This window comes from Macaca fascicularis, chromosome 4, assembly GCF_037993035.2.
Source record: "Macaca fascicularis isolate 582-1 chromosome 4, T2T-MFA8v1.1".
Classification (NCBI taxonomy): Eukaryota; Metazoa; Chordata; class Mammalia; order Primates; family Cercopithecidae; genus Macaca; species Macaca fascicularis.
The window spans coordinates 136,373,620-136,401,128 of NC_088378.1; the positions used below are offsets into that span (position 1 = coordinate 136,373,620).

Genomic DNA, 27,509 nt, shown 5'->3' on the forward strand with positions numbered 1-27,509 from the left:
TTCATTCTAAGAGCAGTTTTTATTTAGAAATGTGCTTCCACAACTTGGTGGCCACCTGGGGGCAGGTGGCCCCAGCTTGCTTGTTCACTCTTTCCCAGCCCAGGGGTTGGGTCCTTGGGTCTAAAGCACAGGGCAAGTTCTCAAGGATCAACACCCCAGACAGTCCCCATGGTCTGGGGCTTGGAGCTGGTATGAAGGGTGAACCAGGTTCCATTCTGGACTGTTTATGGTTGGAGGCTGGGCCCCTGGCACCAGGACCTCAGCTCCCTCTCCTAGTAAGAGCTGGGATCACCCACAGGCCAGCTGTGGCCAGGTCCTGGTGGATATGACATTGGGAAGAACAAGGGGCTAGGAGAGGCTAATTTTCTGGTGCTGGATCCAGTTTATCTTCCTGAGGGGTGGAAGCCGGGACAGGAGCCTCATCCCCACCGTTGAGGGACTTCTGCTGCTCATTGCTGTTGGGCGAAGGGGTCCTGTTGCCCTGGGATCCCCAGCGGGTCAGGCGCTTTAGGGAAGAGTCACGGCGGGCAAGCAGAGGGGGCTGGAAGCCTGTGAAGGAGCTGCTGGTGACCGGACGCTTATCTGGCAGAGAGAAGGCAGGCAAGTAAGGAGAAAGGCATGCAAAGGCGAGAGGCAAGGGGCCTTGCCTCAGCCCTTGGAGGAGAGGGGAGCCTCCTGACTGCCAGTCCTACCTTTGCTGGCCCTAGGAGATCTGGAGGTATCCCTTTCTCCCTCTTTTCTCTCGCCCAGCTCCAGGGAAAGCTCCAGAGTCTATCCCTTCTCACCTCCAGGCTCAATTGGATGCATGAGCCGGTTCATCTGGACATTCCAGTGTTTCACATTGGTGCTGGCCTGGCGCAGTTTTCTCTGGGCAGCCTGTGGGGGCAGGGCCAGTGGGGAGTGATCAGAACCATCATCCATGGCATGGAGTCTTGATCTTTTCAGGTTCACAGGCTGCTTAAAATCTGACCAAGACTACTGATCATCTCCCCAGAGAAGAACCATGTATGCTCATGAAGAGTTATTAATATATACATGAATAGAGTTTGCCTCCAATTTCATGGGACTCATGGACCTCCCAAAGGTAAAATGTAACCATAATAATAGTTTCCAACCAATATCCCTGATGAACATCAATGCAAAAATCCTCAATAAAATACTGGCAAACCAAATCCAGCAGCACATCAAAAAGCTTATCCACCATGATCAAGTGGGCTTCATCCCTGGGATGCAAGGCTGGTTCAACACATGCAAATCAATAAATGTAATCCAGCATATAAACAGAACCAAAGACAAAACCACATGATTATCTCAATAGATACAGAAAAGGTCTTTGACAAAATTCAACAGCCCTTCATGCTAAAAACTCTCAATAAATTCGGTATTGATGGAACGTATCTCAAAATAATAAGAGCTATTTATGACAAACCCACAGCCAACGTCATACTGAATGGGCAAAAACTGGAAGCATTCCCTTTGAAAACTGGCACAAGACAGGGATGCCCTCTCTCACCACTCCTATTCAACATAGTGTTGGAAGTTCTGGCTAGGGCAATCAGGCAAGAGAAAGAAAGAAAGGGTATTCAATTAGGAAAAGAAGAAGTCAAATTGTCCCTGTTTGCAGATGACATGATTGTATATTTAGAAAACCCCATCGTCTCAGCCCAAAATCTCCTTAAGCTGATAAGCAACTTCAGCAAAGTCTCAGGATACAAAGTCAATGTGCAAAAATCACAAGCATTCTTATACACCAATAACAGACAAACAGAGAGACAAATCATGAATGAACTCCCATTAACAATTGCTTCAAAGAGAATAAAATACCTAGGAATACAACTTACAAGGGATGTGAAGGACCTCTTCAAGGAGAACTACAAACCACTGCTCAGTGAAATAAAAGAGGACACAAACAAATGGAAGAACATACCATGCTCATGGATAGGAAGGATCAACATCGTGAAAATGGCCATACTGCCCAAGGTGATTTATAGATTCAATGCCATCCCCATTAAGCTACCAATGACTTTCTTCACAGAATTGGAAAAAACTGCTTTAAAGTTCATGTGGAACCAAAAAAGACCCCACATTGCCAAGACAATCCTAAGCCAAAAGAACAAAGCTGGAGGCATCATGCTACCTAACTTCAAACTATACTACAAGGCTACAGTAACCAAAACAGCATGGTACTTGTACCAAAACAGAGATATAGATCAATGGAACAGAACAGAGCCCTCCGAAATAATACCATACATCTACAGCCATCTGATCTTTGACAAACCTGACAAAAACAAGAAATGGGGAAAGGATTCCCTATTTAATAAATGGTGCTGGGAAAATTGGCTAGCCATACGTAGAAAGCTGAAACTGGATCCTTTCCTTACTCCTTATATGAAAATTAATTCAAGATGGATTAGAGACTTAAATGTTAGACCTAAAACCATAAAAACCCTAGAAGAACCTAGGTAATACCATTCAGGACATAGGCATGGGCAAGGACTTCATGTCTAAAACACCAAAAGCAATGGCAACAAAAGCCAACATTGACAAATGGGATCTAATTAAACTAAAGAGCTTCTGTGCAGCAAAAGAAACTACCATCAGAGTGAACAGGCAACCTACACAATGGGAGAAAATTTTTGCAATCTACTCATCTGACAAAGGGCTAATATTCAGAACCTACAAAGAACTCAAACAAATTTACAAGAAAAAACCAAACAATCCCATCAAAAAGTGGGCAAAGGATATGAACAGGCACTTCTCGAAAGAAGACATTCATACAGCCAACAAACACATGAAAAAATGCTCATTATCACTGGTCATCAGAGAAATGCAAATCAAAACCACAATGAGATACCATCTCACACCAGTTAGAATGGCAACCATTAAAAAGTCAGGAAACAACAGGTGCTGGAGAGGATGTGGAGAAATAGGAACACTTTTACACTGTTGGTGGGACTGTCAACTAGTTCAACCATTGTGGAAAACAGTGTGGCGATTCCTCAAGGATCTAGAACTAGAAATACCATTTGACCCAGCCATCCCATTACTGGATACATACCCAAAGGATTATAAATCATGCTGCTATAAAGACACATGCACACATATGTTTATTGCAGCACTATTCACAATAGCAAAGACTTGGAATCAACCCAAATGTCCATCAGTGACAGACTGGATTAAGAAAATGTGGCACATATACACCATGGAATACTATGCAGCCATAAAAAGGGATGAGTTTGTGTCCTTTGTAGGGACATGGATGCAGCTGGAAACCATCATTCTCAGCAAACTATCACAAGAACAGAAAATCAAATACCGCATGTTCTCACTCATAGGTGAGAACTGAACAATGAGATCACTTGGACACAGGAAGGGGAACATCACACACTGGGGCCTATTGTGGGGAGGGGGAAGGGGGAAGGGATAGCATTAGGAGATATACCTAATGTAAAGGACGAGTTAATGGGTGCAGCACACCAACATGGCACATGTATACGTATGTAACAAATCTGCACGTTGTGCACATGTACCCTAGAACTTAAAGTATAATAATAAAAAAAATAGTTTCCATTTATTGAGCAGCTAAGACGTGCTAAGCGTGCTTATTATCTTATTTAACTTCCAGAGCAGAAGTTAACAACAAAAAGGTTCAAAAGAGGTTAAGTGACTTGCCCAGGGATACACTTGAGCTCTAAGCCACTGCACTACACCACCTTTCCAGGACCTAATCCAAGAACCTCTGTTCAACATTTCACGGAGCCATTAGCAGTGGTTGTGAGGTCGGGGGGAGCATGGAGGAACTTTCCCTTTCTATGTTACATATTTCTGTGTTTGAATTTATGGAGATTCAGGCTCCAAGGAGTAGAACCAAAGTACAAGGATAGCAAGACAGGGGCTTGGAAGGGTAGAAGGAAAAATTTTTGCCCAGATTAATAATAATGTGAACAAAGATAGCAGCAAATGTTTCTTCAGCACTTACTACATACTAAATATCGTGTATCATCTCATTTAATCTTCATAACAACGCTATTACCAGTTTCCTTTCCCAGGCGAGAGACTAACTCCAAGAAGTTTGGGAATTTGTCCAAAGTCGCACAGCTAGCGGCTGCTAGGGCCAGGGTTTCAGGGAAGGCAGCCTGGCCCCACAGTCTGTGCCCTAATGAGCTTACCCTTCCAGCCTCACCCCATCCCACTCCAGGCCTCACCTCTACATCCTCGTCAGCCCTCTGCCGGTTCTGCCGCACCTCCTCCAGCTGCTGCTGGGCCTGCTGCAGGGAGCGGCTCTGCTGTGCCATCTCCTGCTGCAGCTCTTCCTTCTCCTGCTGCGCCCGTTCGATGTAGCGCTCCTGCTCCTCCTTCAGCTGCATCAGCTGCTTCAGCTTCTCTTCCTCCTCTTCCAGCAGTCTGCCGGGCGAGTGTGTACTGTGTGGTCTCTAGTGCCAAGGCACCTTGCAGGTGCGCGGCAAGCAGGAAAATTGGGGTGGGTTCCACGAGGGGTGGTGGGAGAACCTGAAGAAGTTCCTCAGGCCTACCTGGTCTGAGCGAGTCGCACAGATTCCTCATCTCGCCGAGCTTTCACCTCTAGTTGCAGGGCCTCCTGCAACCGCTGCTGCATCTCCTCCAGCTCCTTGATGCGCTGCCGCTGCCGGGCAGCCTCCTCCTCCTTCAGCTCCATCTCAGCCTGCATGGAGGCCCGGGCCTGTGGAGTGGGGAGGTGGTGGACCCAGAGCCAGGTCAAAAGGGGCACGTGGGGGCAGGGGAGGAGGGGGTGGGCATGTTGCCCTTCTTTCCCCAGGACTCTGCTAAGCTGCCTAGGGGTAACGGTCTGGGGAACGCCTTCATGTTGGGGTTTCCTGATCTGACCCCTTTCTGAGAGCCTGACTGGAACAGATAATGGTCAGTGAACAGATGCCACTTGGGGGAAACGGGCTAAAGGTATTCCCTTTCTAGTACCAACCTTAATCATAATTATATAATATGTAATTAAACAACATTATATAATTAAATAAGATATAAAAATATAGTCATCTCCTTCCTAGCACTAGCTTAATAATTATTATAATATATAACAATATGTTATAATCATGGCTGCTGCTAGGAAGGAGGTGACTATAACCCAATTATAACAACGAAAAGTTACTGGACACTACTACAAGTGTTTCCTCATTTAACCCTCACCGTACCTCTGTGAGCAAAGTTCTATTAGCATTAGCATTTTACAGATAAGGCTCAGTAAAATGAGCCTGCCTGGCATCACGGGGCTCGTAAGAAGCAGAGCTAAGATTGAATCTACATGTTTCTGACTCCAGATCCAGGTTTCTTAAATCCTAAATCTAATTGCCTCTGCACGCTTAGTCCGCCTCCATACACGTCCCGCTTGCCTCTCAAACTGGTTTCACTGTAAACTCAGTTCAAGTCTAGTCCAAACTTGGTCCAATCTAATCCCCAATCACACGGTCTTCAACGGCTCCTTCTGTCCAAGCCCCAACCCACAGCCAAGGTCTCCGAACCAGGCCCCATCCATCCACCGGCTTGGACCTCGCCCCACACCCCTTCCTTAGCCTCAGGCCCTGCCCCCGGCGGAAGCTCCATCCCAAATCTCTTTCAAACCCGCGGACTCTGTCCCAACAATCCCTCTTTCCAAGTCCCACCCCAGTGCGCGCCCCTCAACCCAGGAGCTCCGCCCTCTGCCCAGGCCCCGCCCCTGGCGCTCCCCCGCTGGCCCGCCCCGCAGCCTCCCAGCCCGCCGGTCCAGTCCCCCGCGCCAGGAGCGAACCCCACCTGCTCCGCCTCGCGCAGTTGGCCCTCGAGCGCCTGCTGCAGCTCGCGGTGCTGGCTGCGGCGCCGCTCCTCCTCCTCCTGCAGCAGCCGCTCCGCCTGCCGCTGCGCCTCCTGCAGCAGCTCCAGCTCCTGCAGCTTCCGCTCCTTCTCCTCCTGCAGTTGCTGCAGCCGCAGCAGCTCCTCCTCCTTGGCCGCCCGGCGCCGCTCCCGCTGCTCCCGCTGCTCGCGCCGTTTCTGCTTCAGGTCCTTATGTAGGGACTTCTTCCCCTCGGCCTGCAGCCGGATCGCCATCTGGATGGCTGCCGAGGAGCGGGAGCGGGTCAGTCGGATCCTCGCACACGGCCCGAGTCCACTCTCCAACCTCCCGCTGGACAAAGTATTATCACCCCTTTTCCCAGATGAGGCGCCTAAGGACCAGCCAGACCCAAGCCACCTAGCGAGCACTCACCAGCTGTCCACTCCTGGCGCTGGCGCGTGTCTGAGGCGCTCATCTCATACGTGCGGGTGGCTGTCTTCACACAGAACATGCAGCGCTTTCCGTCGCGGTCTGGCAGCACCTGGGACAGGGTAGGTGGCAGCCAGGCTAGCCTCACTGGGTCAGGGCCACACCTGCCCCAAGGATGCTCCAGCTCAAGCCCCTAGCCCTCCTGGCTATCTTCCCTGGGGACCCCACTCTGCCAGGAGCCTGCATGGCTTGCATCGTAAGTTATGGGGGACTTATGTCCCCACAACTCTGTAGCCTTTGCTCTTTGAAGGCTAGGTGGGTGCGTTTTCATCTTGTTATTATTTCACGGGGCCCAGTACATAGTCGCCACTCAGTGTTTATGCAGATCACGCTTGAACACTGCCAGTAACAGGGTCCTCACTATCCATGACAACGCACTTCGACATAGCCCTGCTTGTTAAGAGTTAATTAATTCATTCTGCAGATATTTTTGGAGTGCCTACTGAGTGCCACTCACTGCTCCAGGGGTTGGGATACTAAGGTGTGCCTAACAGACCAAATCTCTGCCTCCACTAAGCTTACATTCTGTGGAAAATAATAGCTACCACATTCTAGAGTCTGTACTAACGTTTTATATGCATCATTATCTTCACTCCACCTATACAGCCTAGCCAGGCAGGCATTATTAGCTCCACTTTACAGAGGAAGAAACTGAGGCACTAAGAGCTCCAGGATTGTCCACCTCACACTGTTAGTCTGTTAGTGATGAGGCTGGGACTTCTGCGTAGATCTGCATTCCTTTACACAGTAACACCTTATGTGACAAAATTAGACGGATCCTAGGATGGCTATGATAATTTTTTTAAATGAAAAACAACTGTTGGTAAGGAAATGGAGAAATTGGGATCCTCACACACCATTAGGGATATCATCCAGCCTTAAAAAGGAATGAAATTCTGATATATTTGACAACATAGATGAAGCCTGAAAACATTTCTAAGTGAAAGAAACCAGATACAAAGGGACAAATATGGTATGATTCTATTTATGTAAGATACCTAGAAAAGGCAAATTCATGGAGACAGCAGAATAGAGGTTACTAGGAGCTGGGGTCAGGGAGTATGAGGAGTTACTGCTTGGTGGGTACAGAGTTTCTGTTTGGGGTGATGAAAAAGTTTTGGAAATAGATAGTGGTGATGGTTGTACAATATTGTGAGTGTAGATCATTCCCCATGATCAGATGGGATTCATCCCAGGAATGCAAGGATGGTTCAACATGCACAAATCAATATGCATGACACATCATAGTAACAGAACTGAGAGCAAAAACCATATGATCATTTCAATAGACCCTGAAAAAGCTTTCTAAAAAAATTCAACATTGTGTTATGATAAAAGCCCTAAAAAAATTGGGTATAGAAGGAACATACCTTAAAATAATAAAAGCTATCTATGACAAACTCACAGCTAACATTGTAATAAACGGAGAAAAATTGAAAGCCTTTCCTCTAAGATCTGGAACAAGACAAGGATGCCCACTTTTACCACTTTTATTCAACGTAATATTGGGAGTTCTGGCCAGAGCAATTACGCAAGACAAGGAAATGAACGGCATCCAAACTGGAAATGAAGAAGTCACATTAGCCTTGTTTGCAGATGGCATGGTCTTATACTTAGAAAAATCTAAAGACTCCATGGGGTGTGGTGGCTTACACTTGTAATCCTAACACCTTGGGAAGCTGAAGTGGTTGAATTGCTTGAGGCCAGGAGTTCGAGATGAGCCTGGGCAATACAATGAGATCCTGTCTCTCTCTTAAAAAAAAAAAAAAAAAAAGAAAAAGAAAAAAAAAAAAGGCCGGGCGTGGTGGCTTATACCTGTAATCCCAGCACTTTGGGAGGCCGAGGCGGGTGGATCATCTGAGGTCAGGAGTTTGAGATCAGCCTGGCCAACATGGTGAAACGTTGTCTCTACTAAAAATACCAAAAAAAAAAAAAAAAAATTAGCCAGGTGTGGTGGCGGGTGCCTGTAATCCCAGCTAACTCAGGAGGCTGAGGCAGGAGAATCACTTGAACATGGGAGGTTGCAGTGAGCCGAGATCACGCCATTGCACTCCAACTCCAGCCTGGGCGATAAAAGTGAGACTCTGCCTCAAGAAAAAAAAAAAAAAAGGACTCCAACAAAAAACTGTTAGAGTTGATGAATGAATTCAGTAAAGTTGCAGGATAATTCAACATACAAAACTAGCTGGGCGAGGTGGCGGGCGCCTGTAGTCCCAGCTACTCGGGAGGCTGAGGCAGGAGAATGGCATAAACCCGGGAGGTGGAGCTTGCAGTGAGCTGAGATCTGGCCACTGCACTCCAGCCTGGGCGACAGAGCGAGACTCCATCTCAAAAAAAAAAAAACAAACCCAGTAGCATTTGTATACAATAACAGCAAACAATCTGAAAAAGAAGTGAAGCACAATCTCATTTCCAATAGCTACAAAGAATGTAAAATACCTAAGAATCAATGTAACCAAAGTGAAAGATCTATACAAGAAAAACTATAAAACTGATGAAATAAATTGAAGAGGATGCAAAAAAATGGAAAGATATCCCATCCTCATGTACTGGAAGAATTAATATTGTTAAAATAACACTATTACCCAAAGCAATTTATAGATTTGGTGCAATCTCTATCAAAATAGCAAAGGTAATCTTCATAGATATAGAAAAAAAATCTTAAAATTTATATGGAACTACAAAAGGCCTCAAATAGCCAAAGTAATTGTGAGTAAAAAGAACAAAGCTGGAGGCATCACACTTCCTGATTTCAAAATACACTACAAACTGGCCACAGTGGTGCACACCTGTAGCCCCAGCTATTCAGGAGGCTGAAGTAGGAGGATCCCATGAGCCCAAGGAGATTAGGCTGCAGTGACCTATGGTCATACCACTGCACTCCGGCCTGGACACCAGAGCAAGACTCTGTCTCTAAAATAAAACAAAATACCAAAATGTAATACAAAGCTATAGTAACCAAATCAGCATAGTACTGGCATAAAAAGAGACACAAAGACCAATGGAACAGAATAGATCACCTAGATATAAATCCATGCATTTACAGGGAACTCATTTTTGACAAAGGCGCCAAGAACACACAATGGGGAAAGAACATTCCTTTCAATAAATGGTTCTGGGAAAACTAAACAACCATATGCAGATGAATGAAACTAGACCCCTATCTCTCACTATATAAAAAAAATCCAATAAAAATGTATTAAATATTTAAACGTAAGACCTGAAACTATGAAACTACTAGAAGAAAACATTGGAGAACTATTCCAGGACACTGGTCTGGGCCAAGATTTTTTGTGGAAGACCTCAAAAGCACAGGCACCCAAATCAAAAATAGAAAAATGGGATTACATCAAGCTAAAAAGCTTCAGGACAGCCATGGAAACAATCAACAAAGTGAACAGACAACCCATGGAATAGGAGAAAATATTTGCAAACTATCCATCTGACAAGAGATTAATAACTAGAATATATAAGGAGCTCAAACAACTCTATAGCAAAAACCAAATAATCCAATTTAAAAATGGGCAAAAGATCTGAATAGATATTTCTCAAAAGAAGACACACAAACGGCCAACAGAGATATGAAAAAATGCTCAGTGTCACTAATTATCAGAGAAAAGCAAATCAAAACTAAATGAGATATCATTTCACCCCCAGTTAAAATGGCTTTTTATTAAAAAAAAATAGAGAACATCTTTTTTTTTTTTGGAGATGGAGTTTCACTCTTGTCGCCCAGGCTGAAGTGCAATGGTGCAATCTCGACTCACTGCCACCTCCACCTCCCAGGTTCAAGTGATTCTCCTGCCTCAGCCTCCCGATGAGCTGGGATTACAGGTGCCCACCACCACGCCCAGCTGATTTTTGTATTTTTAGTAGAGACGGGGTTTCACCATGTTGGCCAGGCTGGTCTCAAACTCCTGACCTCAGGTGATCCACCTGCCTTAGCCTCCCAAAGTGCTGGGATTACAGGCCTGAGCCACTGTGCCTGGTCAAGAATATCTTTTCTGTAAAAAGATGCTGGAGAAGATGTGGAGAAAAGGGAACCCCGATACACTGTTAGTGAGAATGTAAATTAGTACAGCCACTATGGAAAACTGTATGAAGGTTCCTCAAAAAACTAAAAATAGAACTATCATATGATCTAGAAGTTCCACTGCTGGGTATATATCTAAAAGAAAGTAAATCAATATATTGAAGAATATCTGCCTTCCCATGTTTACTGCAGAGCTATTCATAATGGCCAAAATACGAAATCAACCTAAGTGTCCATAAATGGATAAATAGATTAAGAAAATGTGATATATATAAAGGAATATTATTCAGCCATAAAAAGAATGAAATCCTGTCATTTGCAGCAACATAGATGGCACCATAGGTCATTTTGTTAAGTGAAATAAGCCAAGCACAGAAAAACAACTATTGCAGGTTCTCATTTATATGTGGGAGCTAAAAAAGTGGATCACCATGAAGACAGAGAGTATATTAGTGCTTACCAGAGGCCAGGAAGTGTCGGGGGAGGATAAAGAGAGGTTGATGAATGGGTATAAACATACAGTTTGATAGGAGAAATAAGACCTAGATTTCGATAGATCAGTAGGGTGGCTATAGTTTACAATAATCTATTGTATATTTCAAAATAGAAGAGAATAATGTGAATGTTTCTAGCATAAAGAAATATTTAAGGTAAAGGATACCCAATGACATGATTTGATCTTTACAAAATATGTGAATGTATTAAATTATCACATGTACCCTGAAAATATGTACATCTGATGTATATCAAAATAATTTTTTAATTTCATGAATGTATTTAATGCCACTGAATTGTATACTTAAAATAGTTAAAATGGCAAGTTTCATGTCACACACACACACACATATATATATTATTTAAAATAGTAAAGAGGCTTGTGTTTTAAGCCTCTAAAATAGTAATGAACACAAGGGAGGAAACAGAAGGGGAAGACAGAGCAGAGGGGTGTGGAGGGAGAATAGGGAAGTATAGAGTTGCTAAAGAGAATGGAATATGGGTGAAGAAGAAAAACCTTTAAAAGGGATTTTTTAGAAAGATTTGCTGTGTAGTATAGATATAAGCCACTTCCTCTGAAATATTGAGCAAATTCCATATTATTCACCAATTACTTTGGTGTTTGAGTTACAGTTTTAGTTTTAAGTGCTGACATGGATGAGAATGGCCTTGAGGCATCCAGATATATTTGGGTCACACTAATCTAAGCAGAATTTGTGTCACCGTGGCTTTTCTCCATTTGCCCCTCTCCTGACCCCCTTGTCTTCTCATGCCCCTGAGGACGCTCTGGGCCCTGAGGTGTCCTCCACCCCCATCCTGCCCCTCACCTCCACGCAGCAGTGTGCATCCAGCGGGATAATGCCTCTTTTCTCTTTGCACTCTTCACTCCCAAAGTAGCAGAGGCAGCTGGGCTGCAGCTGGAACCAGCGTTCGGTCCAGTTCCTTCTCAGGTGCCCTCGCTTCCACAGGTAACCCTGCCAGCCAGAGTTACGTCAGAGGCTTCCCAGGCCCCCCTTTGCCCTGCACCTTGTGCGCCTCCCCTAGTTCCCAGTTTGGCTGACCTGCTTCAGGACATCTTGGATGAGCTCCTGGTAGACCTCGTGGATGGCCATGCTGAGGGTGTCCCGGCCCACGCCCCGCAGGCAGCGGCCTGAGTTGAAGAGCTCCAGGAACTGCCAGACGCTGAGCCCCCCGGTGGTCTGGGCCACCTGGGCCTCCTGGGCCAGAAGCTCCTCCAGTTCACCCAAGCTCACCTCCAAGCTCATGCTGCTGAGTACCTTTTTCAGCAGGTATTCCACCTGGAACAGGAGAAGGAAGGCCTGGTAGTTGCAGCAGGCGGTGTTGCCAGCACCAACACCAGGGAGTGCTCTATCTGGCTCCCAGAGCCTGGGCAGAGGGAAACAGGGGACAGACAGTTGAGGGGGCCAGAGGACCAAATGCTATGGAGACCAGGGAAAAGACCTGGGAGAGGATCCTGGAGCCCCAACCCCAACTCCGAATTTCTCTCCCCCTCCACAACCTCCCGTCCCACTCCTTCCTATCTTAAGGGCAAGGTGAAGGGGACCTGAGATCTGGGGTCCAGGAAGAGGCAATAAACCACAGAAAGTGTCAAGGCCCTCTCATCCAATCACTCATTTTGCAGATGACAAAACCAAAGCCTAAACAGGGAAGTGACTGGCTCTAAGTCACACAGCAAACTGGGGGCAGCCAGAACCTGATTCTGATCTCCTGAATCCCATTCAGGTCCTTATTGCAAGCCCCAATCACCAACCCTGGGGATCCTTCCCTTGTGGGAGGGGAAGGGGATTTGGGGTAGGGGTAGGTAGTGGGGAGTGGGGAGTAGAGGTAAGCTGGGCAGGGACAGGAAACCTGTTACAGAGGAACCGGAAGTGGTGGCTGGGGTACATCCTGCTGCAGTTGTTAACTCTGTATGTTGATCACAGAAGCAAGCAACCACCTGGCCTCCGAGAGGCCACCTTGCCCTGACTGGCAGGGGTCTAACAAGGGCAGCCAGCCAAGTGTCCGTGCAGATGGACACATGTCCCTCACCTGCCCCAGCAACTTTTTGGGACACTCTGTTTAGGACTTTCTGGGGGCTCCTGGGTCTTGTTTGGGCATTTAGTAGAGGGCACTGGTTCAGGGCTCAGATGGTTCCCTTCATCACCCTTCCCACAAACAGAAGCCAGAACAAATGTGAGTGGAGCTTGACATGCTAGGGCTTCTTGTAAGTACAGAGGTTCCTTCTCCTGTAAACCCCACTCTAGAGACCTAAAGTCACCCTGGCATCTCCACAGCCACCAAAAAGACTAAAGGGTCACAAGGCCAAATGGGCAGGGGAGGGAAATGAGGATAAGAGGGAGCGTGCAGGTGGATGGGAAAATGCCTTCCCTGGCTTCACCCAGGAGTGAGGAGGTAGGGACCAGATTCCTGGCCTTTTCTCCCAGGATGCCCTCTCCTCCCAGGATGTCCTCTCCCTGGGTCTTTTAGCTGAATCTGTCCTAGCTTTCCAGAAGAAAGGCAGAAAGGGAAAATCTGGAACCAGAGTAACCTCCTGTCTCAGAAAGGTCTCCCTTTGCCTTGTAAAGCATCCTTCCTGTCCTGGAAGAAGTGGCAAAAGGTAAAGGGGGAAAAAAAAGCACCCTTCCTAGATTGCCAGTAATGCTCAGTAATGTATCTGGCATTTAGATCTCTGTGTAAACAGAATGTGCAGATCATTTTCCTACAGTGAGGACCAGCAGAACCCTCATGAAAGTGTAATTTCAGTTTTCCTGGAAGAAGGCACAATTACTCTGACACAGGCAGTTCTAGGCATCTGGAGACAGCTGGGTGAGGACAGATACCAGCATGGGAAGACAGTGAAGAAAGAAAGGGATGTGGGAGGTACCAAAGGTGGTTTGGTCTCATTCATGGTTTTGCTTAGGTCTGGTCCCAAGTGATTCAGTCCCTGGGGCTGCCATCACCCTCACCTCATCAGGAACCATGATCAGAGGGTACTTGTCCTCAGACAGGAAGTTGAAGAGGCACCAGAGGCGGAAGGCATCCTGATTGGAGAGCATACTGTTCCCGTTGCTATCTGCCCGATAGTTCTTCTTGGCCGTCAGGGTCCAGCACAGCTCATCAAAGTGCTCTTTAACAAAAGCCCCCTCCTCCACCTGCCACCAGGGCTGCAAATCAGCTGGCTGCATATCCCTGCTCTACCACGACACTAGGCTCCAGCTGGGTTTCTGGGGTTCATCTATGCCCCTGCTCCCCACCTGGCCAAGTCCAGGGCCCTAACTCAAGGGATCCCTGAGCTGATTACCAGGTAACTAGCTGGTTCCAACCACTCCACCCCCCACAACACACCCACAACCCCCAGGCCCCCTGACAACAGAGTAACTCTAGTCTTTCAGCCCAGAGGAGAAAGGAAGAGAAACCCAGCAGGAAGCTAAGAGCCAAGAACCTGGAAAGACAGTGACAGATTGGAGGAGTTGGGGGGGGTCAGGGGGACAGTCTGGGAAGGGTGGAGAACCCTTTATAAAGGTTATAGCTGGAAGCGGGAAGAGGGCCGGGCAGGTGTTCAGTGAACCCTTTGTAGAGGTTATAGCTGGAAGCTGGAGGAGGGCCAGGCAGGTGTTCGGTGGAAGGCTATGGGTAGGGTGCGGCCCACCTCATTAGAGATGAGGGACACCGAAGGTGAGTTGAGGGGGACAGGAAGGAGGCAGGTGGCTGGGATGTGAGGGATATGATGGGACAGCAGGCATGGACACAGCAGGCAGAAGTAGGAGCTTATGGCAGGGGCAAAGAGTTGGAGTGGCAAGGTATTGGGCTGCTGGCCAGGCTGGAGAAGTGGGGAGAGGTTACAGATGCCCCCTACAAGCTGGGCCCCACCTTGTCCAGGATGTACTTGTTGAGGTAGGGCATGTATCCCTGGCTGGACACAGGGCCGTCGTCATCATCTCGGAAGTGTTCCTCCAGGGCCACGGGGTCATGGGGGATGTGCAGGACCGTGTACAGGTTGTGGGACAGCACCTGAGATAGAGTAGTGGCAGTGTGTCTTTCTGTACCCCAACCAAAACTAGGCCAGAGGACTGCTCCTCACCTCTCTGCTTGTCCCCACCCCATCCTGGCTGAGTTCTCTACACACACGGTTCAGTTCAGTAATAACTAAAACTTAAATACTATGTGCCAAGCACTGGGCTAAAGCACTTTACGTATCATCTGCTTACCCACCATAAAAACTACTCACATCCCCATTTTACAGATGAAAACTCCTGCAGCCCTGAGATATTTCTCACCCAAGGTCACAACTGGCAGAACTGGAATTCAAACCCATGCAGTTATACTCTTAGCCACTTCATTAGGTATTGGTGTCCTCTTTCTACAGACAGGGAGACTGAGGCTCAAGGGATTCAGTACCTTGCCAAAAGACCCACAGTGAACACCTTGGAGTTCAAATCCAGCTCTGTCAGATTCCAAAGCCCAAGTGCTTCCCACAATGCTGGACAGTTTGCAGGGTTTGCAGGGACTTGGTCTGCTACCCCAGGGCAGAAGCTGCCAATTTATCATGGTTTCCATCAAAGACTCAGTGTTCTGGCTGCAGTATGCCTATCACCTAAGTGTGTCTGCTCTGGGAGAGGAGAGGGCTCAAAGAAGGGTCATGAAAAATGGCCCATGACGTGGAGAGGGCAAGGCTTAGAAGGGATAGTGGTCATAATGGTGTGCAGGGGAAATTTGGGTTTGTTGAACAAATCCATGATATTAGAATAAAGGGGTTGAAATCTGAAATCTGGTGAAAATAAAATCGCCTTGGGGGTAATTCTATTATACCTATTGTCACAGGCAGTGTGAATGATTAAAAAGTCACTAGTCACTATTGCACACTCACCATATGCCAGTCACTGTAGGAGGTGGTTTTTTTTATTAAAATTTTTATTTTGTTTTATTATTATTATTTTTTGAGACGGAGTCTCACTCTGTCACCCAGGCTGGAGTGCAATGGCATGATCTTGGCTCACTACAACCGCCACCTCCTGGGTTCAAGCGATCCCCTTGCCTCAGCCTCCTGAATAGCTGGGATTACAGGCACCCACCACCACACTCAGCTAATTTTTGTATTTTTAATAGAGACAGGGTTTCACCATGTTGGCCAGGCTGGCCTCGAACTCCTGAACTCAGGCGATCCGCCCACCTCAGCCTCCCAAAGTGCTGGGATTACAGGCCTGAGCCACCATGCCCGGCCAAAACTTTTTTTTTTTTTTTTTTTTTTGGTAGAGACAGAGGTCTGGGTGTGTTGCCCAGGCTGGCCTTGAACTGCTGGCCTCAAGTGATCCTCACACCTGGACCTTCCAAAGTGCTGGGATTACAGGCATGAGCCACTACACCCAGTCAAAGCACTTTTTATACCCCATTTCTAGTCTTCACAATCACCTATATACACAAATACCATTAAGCTTGTTTTTCAGGTGAAGATACAGAGGTTTGGAAATTTTAAGAGTAAATGGCAGAGCTGAGGTTGAAACTAAATGTGCCTGGTTCACAGGTTGCCTTCCTACTAGAATATTGATGTCAAGTCTCCCTCCTCCATTGGATTGTGAACTCTGGAGACAAGGTCTCTGCTTATCTTTATGTCCCTCAGCATCTATGTCCTCTTCTGTACATCAAGTGCAACCAATACATGCTGTATTGAAGGACTTCTTCCACCACCAGCAGTTCACCTTGGAATCAGTTCCTTGGAGGCAGGAGCTGGCACTGTCTCCGAGATGGTGTGTATGCCAAGCCTTCATTTTATTCTCTTTTCAGAGAGGAGGGGGAGAAAGTATTGAGACTTTGCCTCAGTGTTCTCCTGGGGCTCAGTTCTCCTTGGCAAACTGGGAAGTGGGAGATCCCAGGAAGGGAGCATTTCCTTTTTTTCCCTCATTTCCCTCTGGGCAGCTATCCCTGGAGTTTTTGGTTATGTGAACCAATAAATCCCCTCTCCCTTAAGCCATGTGAGTTTTTATCACTAATTCCAGGAAAGTCTTCTTAACACATCTGTGGTCACAGGATACCAATCCCTACTCTAAGGGGTGCCACTGGCTGAATGCCTAGTACTTAAAACCCAGGGTGACCACCTCAAGAGAATAATGCCAGCATACACTGACCACTTCTGAAGTGACAAGTGTTCAAGTTTTATATATTCTCATCTGCTGTTTCTTGGCCTCTTTTCAAACTACCCATGTCCTTATCTTTTTTTTTTTTTTGAGATGGAGTCTCAATCTGCCGCCCAGGTGCAGTGGCGCGGTCTTTTGAGATGGAATTTCTCACTGCACGCCCAGTGCAGTGGCGCGGTCTTGGCTCACTGCAATCTCCACCTCCCAGGTTCATGTGATTCTCCTGCCCCAGCCTCCTGAGTAGCTGGGATTATGGATGCGTGCCATCATGCTCAGCTAATTTTTGTATTTTTAGTAGAGATGGGATTTCACTATGTTGGCCAGGCTGGTCTCAAACTCCTGACCTCAGGAGATCTGCCCGCCTCAGCCTCCCAGAGTGCTGGGATTACAGGGCGTGAGTCACTGCGCCCAGCCACCCCAGAATTTCTAATCATCCAACCCACAGACACCCATGGGAGATATACGTTACAAGAATGCTCATTAAGCATTGTTTATAATATGAAAAATTGGAGACAAACTGAGGCTCCTTCAGTAAGAAACAGATATACTATGTCAGGAACCACTGTGTGTAGTTGGAAAGATTTCACTTTTCCCACTTGTGTGCTCGTGGGCAAATGTTTAATTCTCCAACACCTTAGTCTCCTCTTCTGTGAGGATAATGATAGGGTCTGCTCCAAAGGCTGTTTTGAGTGAAGAGTACCTGGTGCATAGTGCCCTGCTTAATAAAAGTTGTGGGTGATCTTTATTATGTTTGTATGAACAGACATTGAAAGATATGCATACTACACTGGCATGTAAAAAAAGCAAGCTACAGAATGTTTGTCAAATACACATGCAAAGATTAGGTCGAATTATATAAAACTAGTATTTTAGTAGGTCAAAACAATCAAGTGTCAGAAATTTCATACGGTTCAACCTGTTTATTTGTATACAGAAAGAATCTAGAAGATTCGCTTACTATTAACAGTGATCACCCCTCCAGAGTGAGGGGAGGAATTTTCATCTTTTTTTTTTTTTTAAGATGGAGTTTCGCTCTTGTTGCCCAGGCTGGAGTGCAATGGCATGATCTCGGCTCACCCCAACCTCTACCTCTTGGGTTCAGGTGATTCTCCAGCCTCAGCCTCTTGAGGAGCTGAGATTACAGGCACCCACACCATGCCTGGCTAATTTTTGTATTTTTAGTAGAGACGGGGTTTCGCCATGTTGGTCAGGCTGGTCTCAAACTCCTAACCTCAGGTGTTCCGCCCGCCTTGACCTACCAAAGTGTTAGGGTTACAGGCATGAGCCACTGTGCCCAGCCAACATTATATTCCTCTTTACTTCAAAAATTTTTGGGGCCAGGTGTGGTGGCTCAAGCCTGTAATCCCAGCACTTTGGGAGGCCGAGGCAGGTGGCTTACCTGAGGTCACCCACCTGGCCAACACGTTGAAACCCCGTCTCCACAAAAAATGCAAAAAATTAGCCGGGCATTGTGGCAGGTGCCTGTAATCCCAGCTATTTGGGAGGCTGAGGCAGGAGAATCCCTTGAACCTGGGAGGTGGAGGTTGCAGTGAGCCGAGATCGTGCCATTGCACCCCAGCCTGGGCAACAAGAATGAAATTCCATCTCAAAATTTAAAAAAAAAAAAAAAAAAATTGGCCAGGCGTGGTGGCTCACACCCGTAATCCCAGCACTTTGGGAGGCCCAGGTGGGCGGATCACTTGAGGTCAGGAGTTCGAGACCAGCCTGGCCAGCATGGCGAAACCCCGTCTTTACTAAAAATACAAAAATTAGCCGGGTGTGATGGCAGGCAGCTGTAATCCCAGTTACAGGGAGACTGAGGCAGAAGAATTGCTTGAACCTGGGAGGTGGAAGTTGTGGTGAGCCAGGAATGATAGTGCCACTGCACTCCAGCCTGGGCGGCAGAGTGAGACTCTGTCACACACACACACCCCCCCCCAAAAAAAATTTACCACTAACATGTTTTAATTTTACAATAAATTTATTTTTATTTTTGTTTATTTATTTAGAGATGGGGTCTCGCTCTGTTGTCTAAGCTGGGGTGCAGTGTCATGATTTCTGCTCACTGCAGCTTCCGCCTCCCAGGCTCAAGCGATCCCCCAACTTCAACCTCCCGAGAAACTGGGACTACAGGCATGCGTCACCATGCTCAGCTAAGTTAAAAAATTTTTTTTGTAATACCAAAATTAGCCGGGTGTGGTGGCACACTCCTGTAGTCCTAGCTACTCAGGAGGCTGAGGTGGGAGGATTGCTTGAGCCCACGAAATCATGGCTGCAGTGAGCCAAGATTGTGCCACTGCACTCCAGCCTGAGTGACAAATCCATACTCTCTCTGGGGAAAAAAAAAAAAAAATTTTTCTTTTTTTTCGTAGGGATGAGTTCCCATTATATTGCCCAGGCCATGGTGGCTCATACCTGTAATCCCAACACTTTAGGAGGCTGAGGCAGGAGAAGCCCTCCTGGGTTCAAGCGATCCTCCTGCCTCGGCTTCCTAAAGTATTGGGATTACAGGTATGAGCCACCACAGCCCAGCCCTGAATTTCTTCTTTAACATTGTATTCTTCTGTGTGTTTTCTTTTTTTAAACCAGGAGCATATATTGTCTTTAGAATAAAATTTAAAACAATAGGGATGAAAAAGGGTGCCATTAACCACAGATACTAATTTGTCCTATTAAGTTGCTCTATAATAATATTCTTTTGCTGTTCACTGTTTGTGTGAGCATTTCTGGGTGTTCTACATTCCTTGAGGGCAGCAATGAGTCTAATCTCAACCTTGACTCCAAAGGTAGTATAACGTCCCCCATTCACTGAATTTTTCTGACTCCTAAAGTCTAACTTGAATGTTCCAATGGTTTCCCATAATTTTCAGAGTAAAAGTTCGAGTCCTTCTACAGGCCTCCAGGCCCCATGTGACCTGGCCTGCTGCACCTTCTCTGACCTCATCCCTCTTGTTTACTTGCCTCCAGCCACTCTGCCTCCTTAATGTTCCTCCAGCAGGTCAGGCATATTCTTGCCCAAGGACGTTTGCACTTACTGTTCCTGCAGCCTGGAATATTTCTCTCCGGGTCACTGCATGGCTCAAACCCTTTCCTCCTCCCTGTTTTTACTTAGATGTCACCTTCTCAGGGAATGTGTATTCCCTGACCAGGTGGAATATCCTCTGATCACCTTACTTTTTGAGACTGAGTCTCGCTCTGTTGCCCAGGCTGGAGTGTAGTGGCACAATCACAACTCACTGCAGCCTCAACCCCCCTGGGCTCAGGTGATCTTCCCACCTCAGACTCCTGAGTAGCTGGAACTGTAGGTGTGCGCCATCACACCTGGCTAATTTTTGTGTGTATGTGTGTGTGTGTTTTCTTTTTTTTGCGATGGAGTTTTGCTCTTGTGCCCAGGCTGGAGTGCAGTGGCATGATCTCGGCTCACTGCAACCTCTGCCTCCCGGGTTCAAGCGATTCTCCTTCCTCAGCCTCCTGAGTAGCTGGGATCACAGGTGCCCACCACCAACATCCAGCTAGTTTTTGTATTTTTAGTAGAGACGGGGTTTCTTGTTTTTTTTTTTTTTTTTTTTTTTTTTGAGACGGAGTCTCGCTCTGCCGCCCAGACTGGAGTGCAGTGGCGGCATCTCAGCTCACTGCAAGCTCCGCCTCCCGGGTCTACACCATTCTCCTGCCTCAGCCTCCCGAGTAGCTGGGACTACAGGCGCCCGCCACCTCACCCGGCTAGTTTTTTGTATTTTTTAGTAGAGACGGGGTTTCACCGTATTAGCCAGGCTGGTCTCGATCTCCCGACCTCGTGATCCGCCCGTCTCGGCCTCCCAAAGTGCTGGGATTACAGGCTTGAGCCACCGCGCCCGGCCTAAGACGGGGTTTCAACATATTGGCCAGGCTGGTCTTGAACTCCTGACTCAGGTGATCCACTCACCCCGGCCTCCCAAAGTGCTGGGATTACAGTCAAGAGCCACCGTGCTGGGCCTAATTTTTGTATTTTTTGTAGGGACGGGCTTTCACCAAGGTGCCCAGGTTGGTCTTGAATTCCTCGGCCCAAGTGATCCACCCACCTCAGCCTCCCAAAGTGCTGAGATTACAGGTGTGAGGTACCCTGCCTGGCCTGATCGCCTTATTTAAACCTGTAACCCAATCCTGCCTGACCTCCATGATCCCTACCCGTTTCTGCTTTATTTTCTTCCATGTCATGTATCATCTTTCATCATATTGTACATTTCATTTAGTTTATTATCTGCCTCCTCTGACTAGAATGTCAGCACTACAAGGGTAGAAATGTTTGCGTTTTTTTCACTGTGGTATCAGGGGGCCTGGCACCTAATGGATGCTCAATGAATATCTCTTGAATGAACTTAAACACTTCATGGGAAGAAGCAGACAAAATACAAAAGCCAGAGATTGACTAAATCCCACTGAGCATATTAGCCTTACTGGGCTTCAGTTTTCATCTCTCTAAAAAGAGAGTTCTAGGAGAGGATCTATGAATGCCCTCTCACCCCAGGACAGAACCTGCCACATAACAGCACAGTTGAGCTTAGTTCTGTCATCCTGTACTGTCCCTAAGACCTGCACCTCACCTGCACTTTTGCCACTGGATTCTGAAAAGCCCAGGGCAGAGACTCTGACCTCTGCGAGCTGTCAGATACCAGGACAAGGAAGAATTAAATGCCCAGACACTCAGGGCCTCTCTCCAGAGAGCTGGGCCGACCTCAGACTGTCAGCTTCCTGTTCCTGGGTGCGGTAGGGGTTGGGGGTGGAGAGAGGGTGTGACTAGGGGAGGGGTCAAGCTGGAAAGGAAATGACAGTGACGGAGGAGTTGTGAGCAGGAGCTTGTTTGCAGATCTCCATCAATCCTCAGCCCTGGAGGAGGGCACTCTCATTATCCTCATTTTACAGATGAGGAAATCAAGGCTCAAAGAGAGGAAGCATCTTGCCCAAGGTCTGACTCCAAAGTCCTGCTCTTGATCTCTACAGTGCACTGGCCCTGGCTGAGCACCACAATCACCCAGGGAGCTGGTGAAACTGAAACATGCCCGCCCAGCCCAGACCTACTGACTCAGAGTTTCCAGGGGTGGGGTCCAGGTGTAGTTTTCACAAGCAGCCATTCGGGTTTCCTCAGAGAGGACTCCCACAGTCTCCACAAACCCAGGGAGCCCCTGGCCTCTGAGTTGGCAGTCACTGACATTTGAGATGCTTCATCTATTCACTCTTTCCTCTGGAGGCATGTAGGGGAGTAGTTCTCCTCTCGGGACTTGAGGGATCCTCTAAAACTCAGATGTGGGGACTGGGGATCCTAAAAACTCAAGTGTGGGTGTCAGGTCCATGCTGGCAACAGTCAGCAAGAACTGATTCTGTAGTTTCCAGCCTTCAGGAACCCCAGGGTTTGGGAATCCATAAAAGCACCCAGCAACAATTTCAGGAAGATTTCGCTCCTAAATTGACTTTTTTTTTTAAAGAAAGAATCTCACTCTATTGCCCAGGCTGTAATGCAGTGGTGTAACCATGGATCACTGCAGCCTTGACCTCTCCCACTCAAGCGATCCTTCCACCTCAGCCTCCGGAGTAGCAGGGACTATAGGCACGCGCCATCATGCCTAAATTTTTCGTTTTTTGTAGAGTTGGGGTCTTGCTATGTTGCCAGGGCTGGTCTCAAACTCCTGGACTCAAGTGATTATTTTGCCATGGCCTCCCAAAGTGCTGGGATTACAGGTGTGAGCCACGGTGCCCAGCAAGGTCTTTAAATGAATCTAGGTTCCAAGTGACCCTTTTAAAAGACACAGATCCAGCCAGGTGCGGTGGCTCATGCCTGTAATCGCAGCACTTTGGGAGGCCAAGGCAGGCGGATCACCTGAGGTCAGGAGTTCAAGACCAGCCTGGCCAACATGGTGAAATCCTGGCTCTACTAAAAATACAAAAATTAGCTGGGCGTGGTGTGGGCACCTGTGATTCCAGCTACTTGGGAGGCTGAGGCAGGAGAATCACTTGAATCTGGGAGGTGGAGGTTGCAGTGAGCCAAGATCACGCCACTACACTCCAACCTGGGTGACAGAGCAAGACTCTGTCTCAAAAAAAAAAAAAAAAAAAAGACACAGCTCCTTTTAAGAGTTACCAAATGTATTCTAGTGAGTTACTAGAAAAGCATAACTACTATCATGGAGTAACACTGGAAATTTTAAAAGGTGGGAATCTTTGGATTAGCCGTGCCACCTTCTGAGAGGGGGCTGGCGGGGTTGGGTGTGGGCGTCAGAGGAGACAGAGGCCCAGTTAAGGGAAAGGAGAGGCTGTATCACAGACCAATTTTACCTATTTGAGGTACAGAATTTATTCTTTATTTTTGTAGGCTGGCTGGATGACTTGGTGATCAATCCCCTGGTTTATAGATGAGAAACTGAAGACGGACAGTGACTTGCTTAAAGTCACCCAGATGGGGAGCAGTACGGATCCAAGCCTGTGTGGTTCTGAGTCAAGTGCTCTGCACATCATTAAATCATCCTCCCTTCCCTACCCACAAATCCTAGCTTGGAGAGACCAGTAGCACACAGGGGTCAGGACAAAGCTGATGATCCTAGCCAGCAGGTTTTTGGACTGGAGCTGTTCTTAACTTTTCCTCCATTAAGGAGAAGGTGGTTGTCCCTCTCCGGAGGCGGCAAAACCTGAAGCTCATTGACTCTCAGTGGGCAAGAGTCTCACTCTGGGCTCCAGGAATGCTCTGAATGTCAGCTGGAGGTGCAGGAGACTGGAGGGACCCTGTCTACCCTCCCTCCCTTCCCCCAGCTCCTGTCAGTCAAGGAGGAAGTGGTAGGCCTGGTGCCTCCTTAAGATCCTCATCAAACCAGAGACACACTGCTCCATCTACATACCCTTCACCCCACTGCCTGATAGTCAGGGGGGAAGGAGGCCAAATTATCAACTGATCCTCCACTAGTCCCGAAATCAAAACTGCTCCCCTGGGGAAGAGGGTGTGGTCAGTAGGACACACATCATTCCCAAAGGCTCCCCTCTTTACAGCCCTCTGTCAGGATGGCTACCTTTTAAATGTTTTTAGAAGTGGTTCTGGGAACCTTGCAAAAACTCACAGCCCTCAACTCCTGGGAAGTTTTGTGTTCAACCTAAACCCATCCTGGGCAGGAGTGCCGTTCCTATTGGTTTACTTTCTCTGTTCTCAACCCAACTGGACGAAGCCATTGTGCTTTCTTCAAGAATTCAAAGAGAGGAAGAAGTATCTGTTTTTTCCCTCAAGCCTTCTCTTCTCCAGGAGAAACAACCCCACTCCTTGGGCTTTTCTCAGAGGACATGCTGTTCTTCCTCCTACCCTCTGGCCTCATCATGGGTTTGCCCAGGATAGCCACTGGGAGCCCCTCTACCAACACATTAGAGGAGAAGTGGCAAATGTCACCCACCGACACATCTTGCCCTGGGCTAGTGCAGGTCTCCTGCCAGGTCCCAACCCAGGACCCTACGGCTAGGGATGGTTTTAGTAACCAGCCCAGTGAGGTGGCTCAAGACTATAATTCCAGCTACTCAGGAGGCAGAAGCCGGAGGATCACTTGAGGCCAGAAGTTTGAAACCAGCCGGGACAACATAATCAGACTCAGGCTCTAAAAAATAAAAAATAAAAAAATTAGCGAGGCACGGTGGCACGTGCCTGTAGTCCCGGCTACTCAGGAGGCTGAAGTAGGAAGATCGCTTGAACCCAGGAGTTTGAGGCTGTAGTGAGCTATGATTGCACCACTGTACCCAGCATGAGTGACAGAGCAAGATCTCATCTCTAAAACAACAACAACAAAAAACCAGATTGACTCCAAGGTCTTTTCCCTCAGCCCCAAGTCTTTTCAGGGGAGAGGTGGGCCCTGCTTGTATAACTCTCTCGTCTGCTTCCTCCTTTGCCTTTTGACCACTTCTCTATTACTCCTTTGCTTTGCTGGAATCCCCACCCCTCGACACTATCACTACTTCCTCCCCTTCCAATATTCACTATTATGGGCTTGAACGGAGCCCTGCCATTTCTGCCCCACCCCCACTTGGCCCCTGAGACTCCCACTGTTAGCTCAGGCTTCCAGAGTGGACAACTTTTCTGTCAAGTAGGAGTGAACTCTATCATTGATCCTGTGTGACCACAGATGTTGCTGGCATTAGGCTCAATATGAGCTGTGATGAGGTACAGACAGTGGACAGTTCAAGCATGCAAGCTCTCCATGAAGTATTTCCCTAGAAATACGCAACCTATGGGGGTGAGGGAGTGGGTACTGGCCCTTTTAGAGGGCAAGACAGAGGCTCAAGCTAGGAAGTTTTACTGGCTGATGGCACCAGGAAAAGGGAAGCCAGTTAAAGGCTGTACCTTCCATATGTGAAGGGCAGAGAGAGCCTGGAGAGGTTTCGGGGCCACAGGTAATACGGAGGTGAAAAATGTTACCCTGGAAGCAAAGAGCCACGGGGGCTGGTATTGTCTGGCAAGATATTAAAGGGGCAGGGTGGGAGATAGGGGTGGGATACAGAGTTTGCAGAAATGGATTTTGGATGATCAGCTTTTTTCCATTTATACTGAGAACCCAACCAAATGACATGATCTACAATACAAGAGATTTAAATAGGATGTAAGGAAGAATCTGTTAGGAAGTTCTCCCCAGGTGACAAAAGATGGTAGTGGGCTCTCCTTCCTGGGGGAGTGAAATCATCTATTAGATTTTCGCAAATCCAGGTAAGGAACTGTAACATAGGACCAGTCTGGGATATTCAACAGGCAAGAACCCTGCCAGTTGCTCTGGCAGTGCTCAGAAGCTCCACTCCCTGCATGGGAACTGGGGACCAACTCTCTGAGAGAGGGAACCCTCGTTCTATATATTCAAGTCTGGGATATTCAAGTTCCTCACGTCCAAGTTCAGTAAAGTCGGGGGTTGGAACTGTAGTGGGGCACAGTAACTATTCTGTCCCATTCATCTCCCAGGCACCCTCTACCTCGGTCATTAAGAATGGAGATTTCCTTGAGACACACACATCTCCTTTGGAGGATGGGGTAGGGAGATACCAGGAGTTTAGTGCCTAGCCACATGCCAGGCACAGAGCCCCACAAGGGGCACTCAAGTACTTGCAGAGTGAATGAAGGCACCCCTATGGCAGGTCCAAGAGAGCTGAGGCCTACCTTGCTCCTTTCCCCCAGAGTTCACTGGTTCTAGTGGCTGAGGGCCTTGCTTCCTCCCCACTAACTAGGGTAGGGAAGGCAGCACTAATGGACGACTAGAGGAAGAGAGAGAAAAACTCCTCAGTCTTCCAGAAATTGTCTAGGCCAGATGACTGACTTCAGGACAATCATTGATGGGGATTTTCCGGGCTTAGATTCCACCCCTTCCCTACCTGAGGTCTCAAGGCCTAAGGTAAGTTTACCAACCCGGTATGTGTAGGGGATAGGGGGGTGAGCTGGGTAGCAGTATAATAGGGTCCTCAGTCCTCACCCACTCCGCAGCTCTTTTCCACCTGGGGGGCAGGGTTAGGCAGGCCAGACTGGTTTGGGACTGGGGGCGGCCCCTTTATGCCTCTCTCAGCTCCAAAGGAAATGACTGCCAAGTACTGGCTGTTTCTCTTGAAAGTCAGGAGGAAGCGGCAAGAAAGAGCAGACTGCGTGCCCAAGCATGACTCTGTGGAGATGTGTGTGCTCATCACATGGAGTCTGGGATGTGGCCTGGCTCCTGGCCCTCAGAACCCCATGATGGCCCTCAGAAACCCCTGGCCTCCAGTTGTGGGGCCCAGTTCTGCACAAGGTTTCTGCGCATACTTCACTAGGTCTCTGGAGGGTGGGCAGCGGCATCGACCAGGCTATGTTGGCCCAGTTACCCAGGACCAACCCCCTGACCCTGGGCCCGGGACACTGGATGGCTGGGTGCCCCTGGAGTGGCACAGTGTCCACACCTGGCTCCCAGGCGGCAAGGGCTGGTGTGGTGCATCTGCCCTCCTCCCCTGGGCCCTGGGTGCCCCTCACCTTGAGCTGGGACTTGGAGACTTTGCCGCTCTTCTCCACGTCCAGCGCGGTAAAGGCGTACCAGATGGACTTGAGCAGTTCCTTGCGCAGGGCCATGGCTGAGGCGCCCGCCCGGCTGGGGGCGGCTCTGACACCAAGATCCGGTTTCAGGAAATGCAAACGGCTGCAGAGACCGCAGAGGGGCTGCGGTGGAGCGAGAGCTCCACCTGCCTGCTCACTCCGTGAGGCTCCGTGCTGGCAAGAACCCTGCCTGTTGCTCTGGCAGTGCTCAGAAGCTCCACTCCCTGCATGGGAACTGGGGACCAACTCTCTTGAGAGTGGGAACCCTCGTTCTGTATCCACCTGGCTCCTGGGGCATGTGAGGCCCTTTTAGAAGCCTCCTCAGTCCTGGAGCCTTCTGGAGCCTTTTGGGGCTCCCAGAGGCAGCTTGCTGAGGAAAAAAGCAAGCTCATCCTGATATTGGAGTCAGACAGACTAAAGGTCCAGTCCTAGTTACACATAGGAGGCCTTGGGTAAGTTACTTAATCTCCTTGAGCAGTTTTCTGATTGGTAAAGCAGGAAAAATGCCTCCGTGTTGTAAGAATGTCT

General features: G+C 48.0%; 1 protein-coding gene across 4 annotated transcripts; it reads right to left on the reverse strand.

The window, feature by feature from the left end:
* On the reverse strand, nt 1-27,030 carry DEF6 (DEF6 guanine nucleotide exchange factor). Of its 4 annotated transcripts, none has more exons than XR_006697323.3 (11): nt 26,922-27,030; nt 14,685-14,825; nt 13,781-13,966; nt 11,876-12,112; nt 11,642-11,788; nt 6,230-6,338; nt 5,782-6,080; nt 4,533-4,699; nt 4,206-4,404; nt 693-876; nt 1-582 (listed from the first exon to the last, which is right to left on the reverse strand). XR_006697323.3 is itself a non-coding variant. In XM_005553230.4 (11 exons), exons 1-11 carry the CDS (start codon nt 27,015-27,017, stop codon nt 359-361), a joined length of 1,896 nt encoding a protein of 631 aa, XP_005553287.2. In that variant the 5' UTR covers nt 27,018-27,030; the 3' UTR covers nt 1-358. The 4 variants fall into 4 exon arrangements, 3 of the variants coding, with proteins under 3 accessions (XP_005553287.2, XP_015305015.2, XP_073894418.1); XM_005553230.4 differs by having other exon boundaries at nt 786-876; XM_015449529.3 differs by lacking the exon at nt 13,781-13,966 and having other exon boundaries at nt 786-876.
* Between the last annotated feature and the right edge of the window lie 479 nt (nt 27,031-27,509).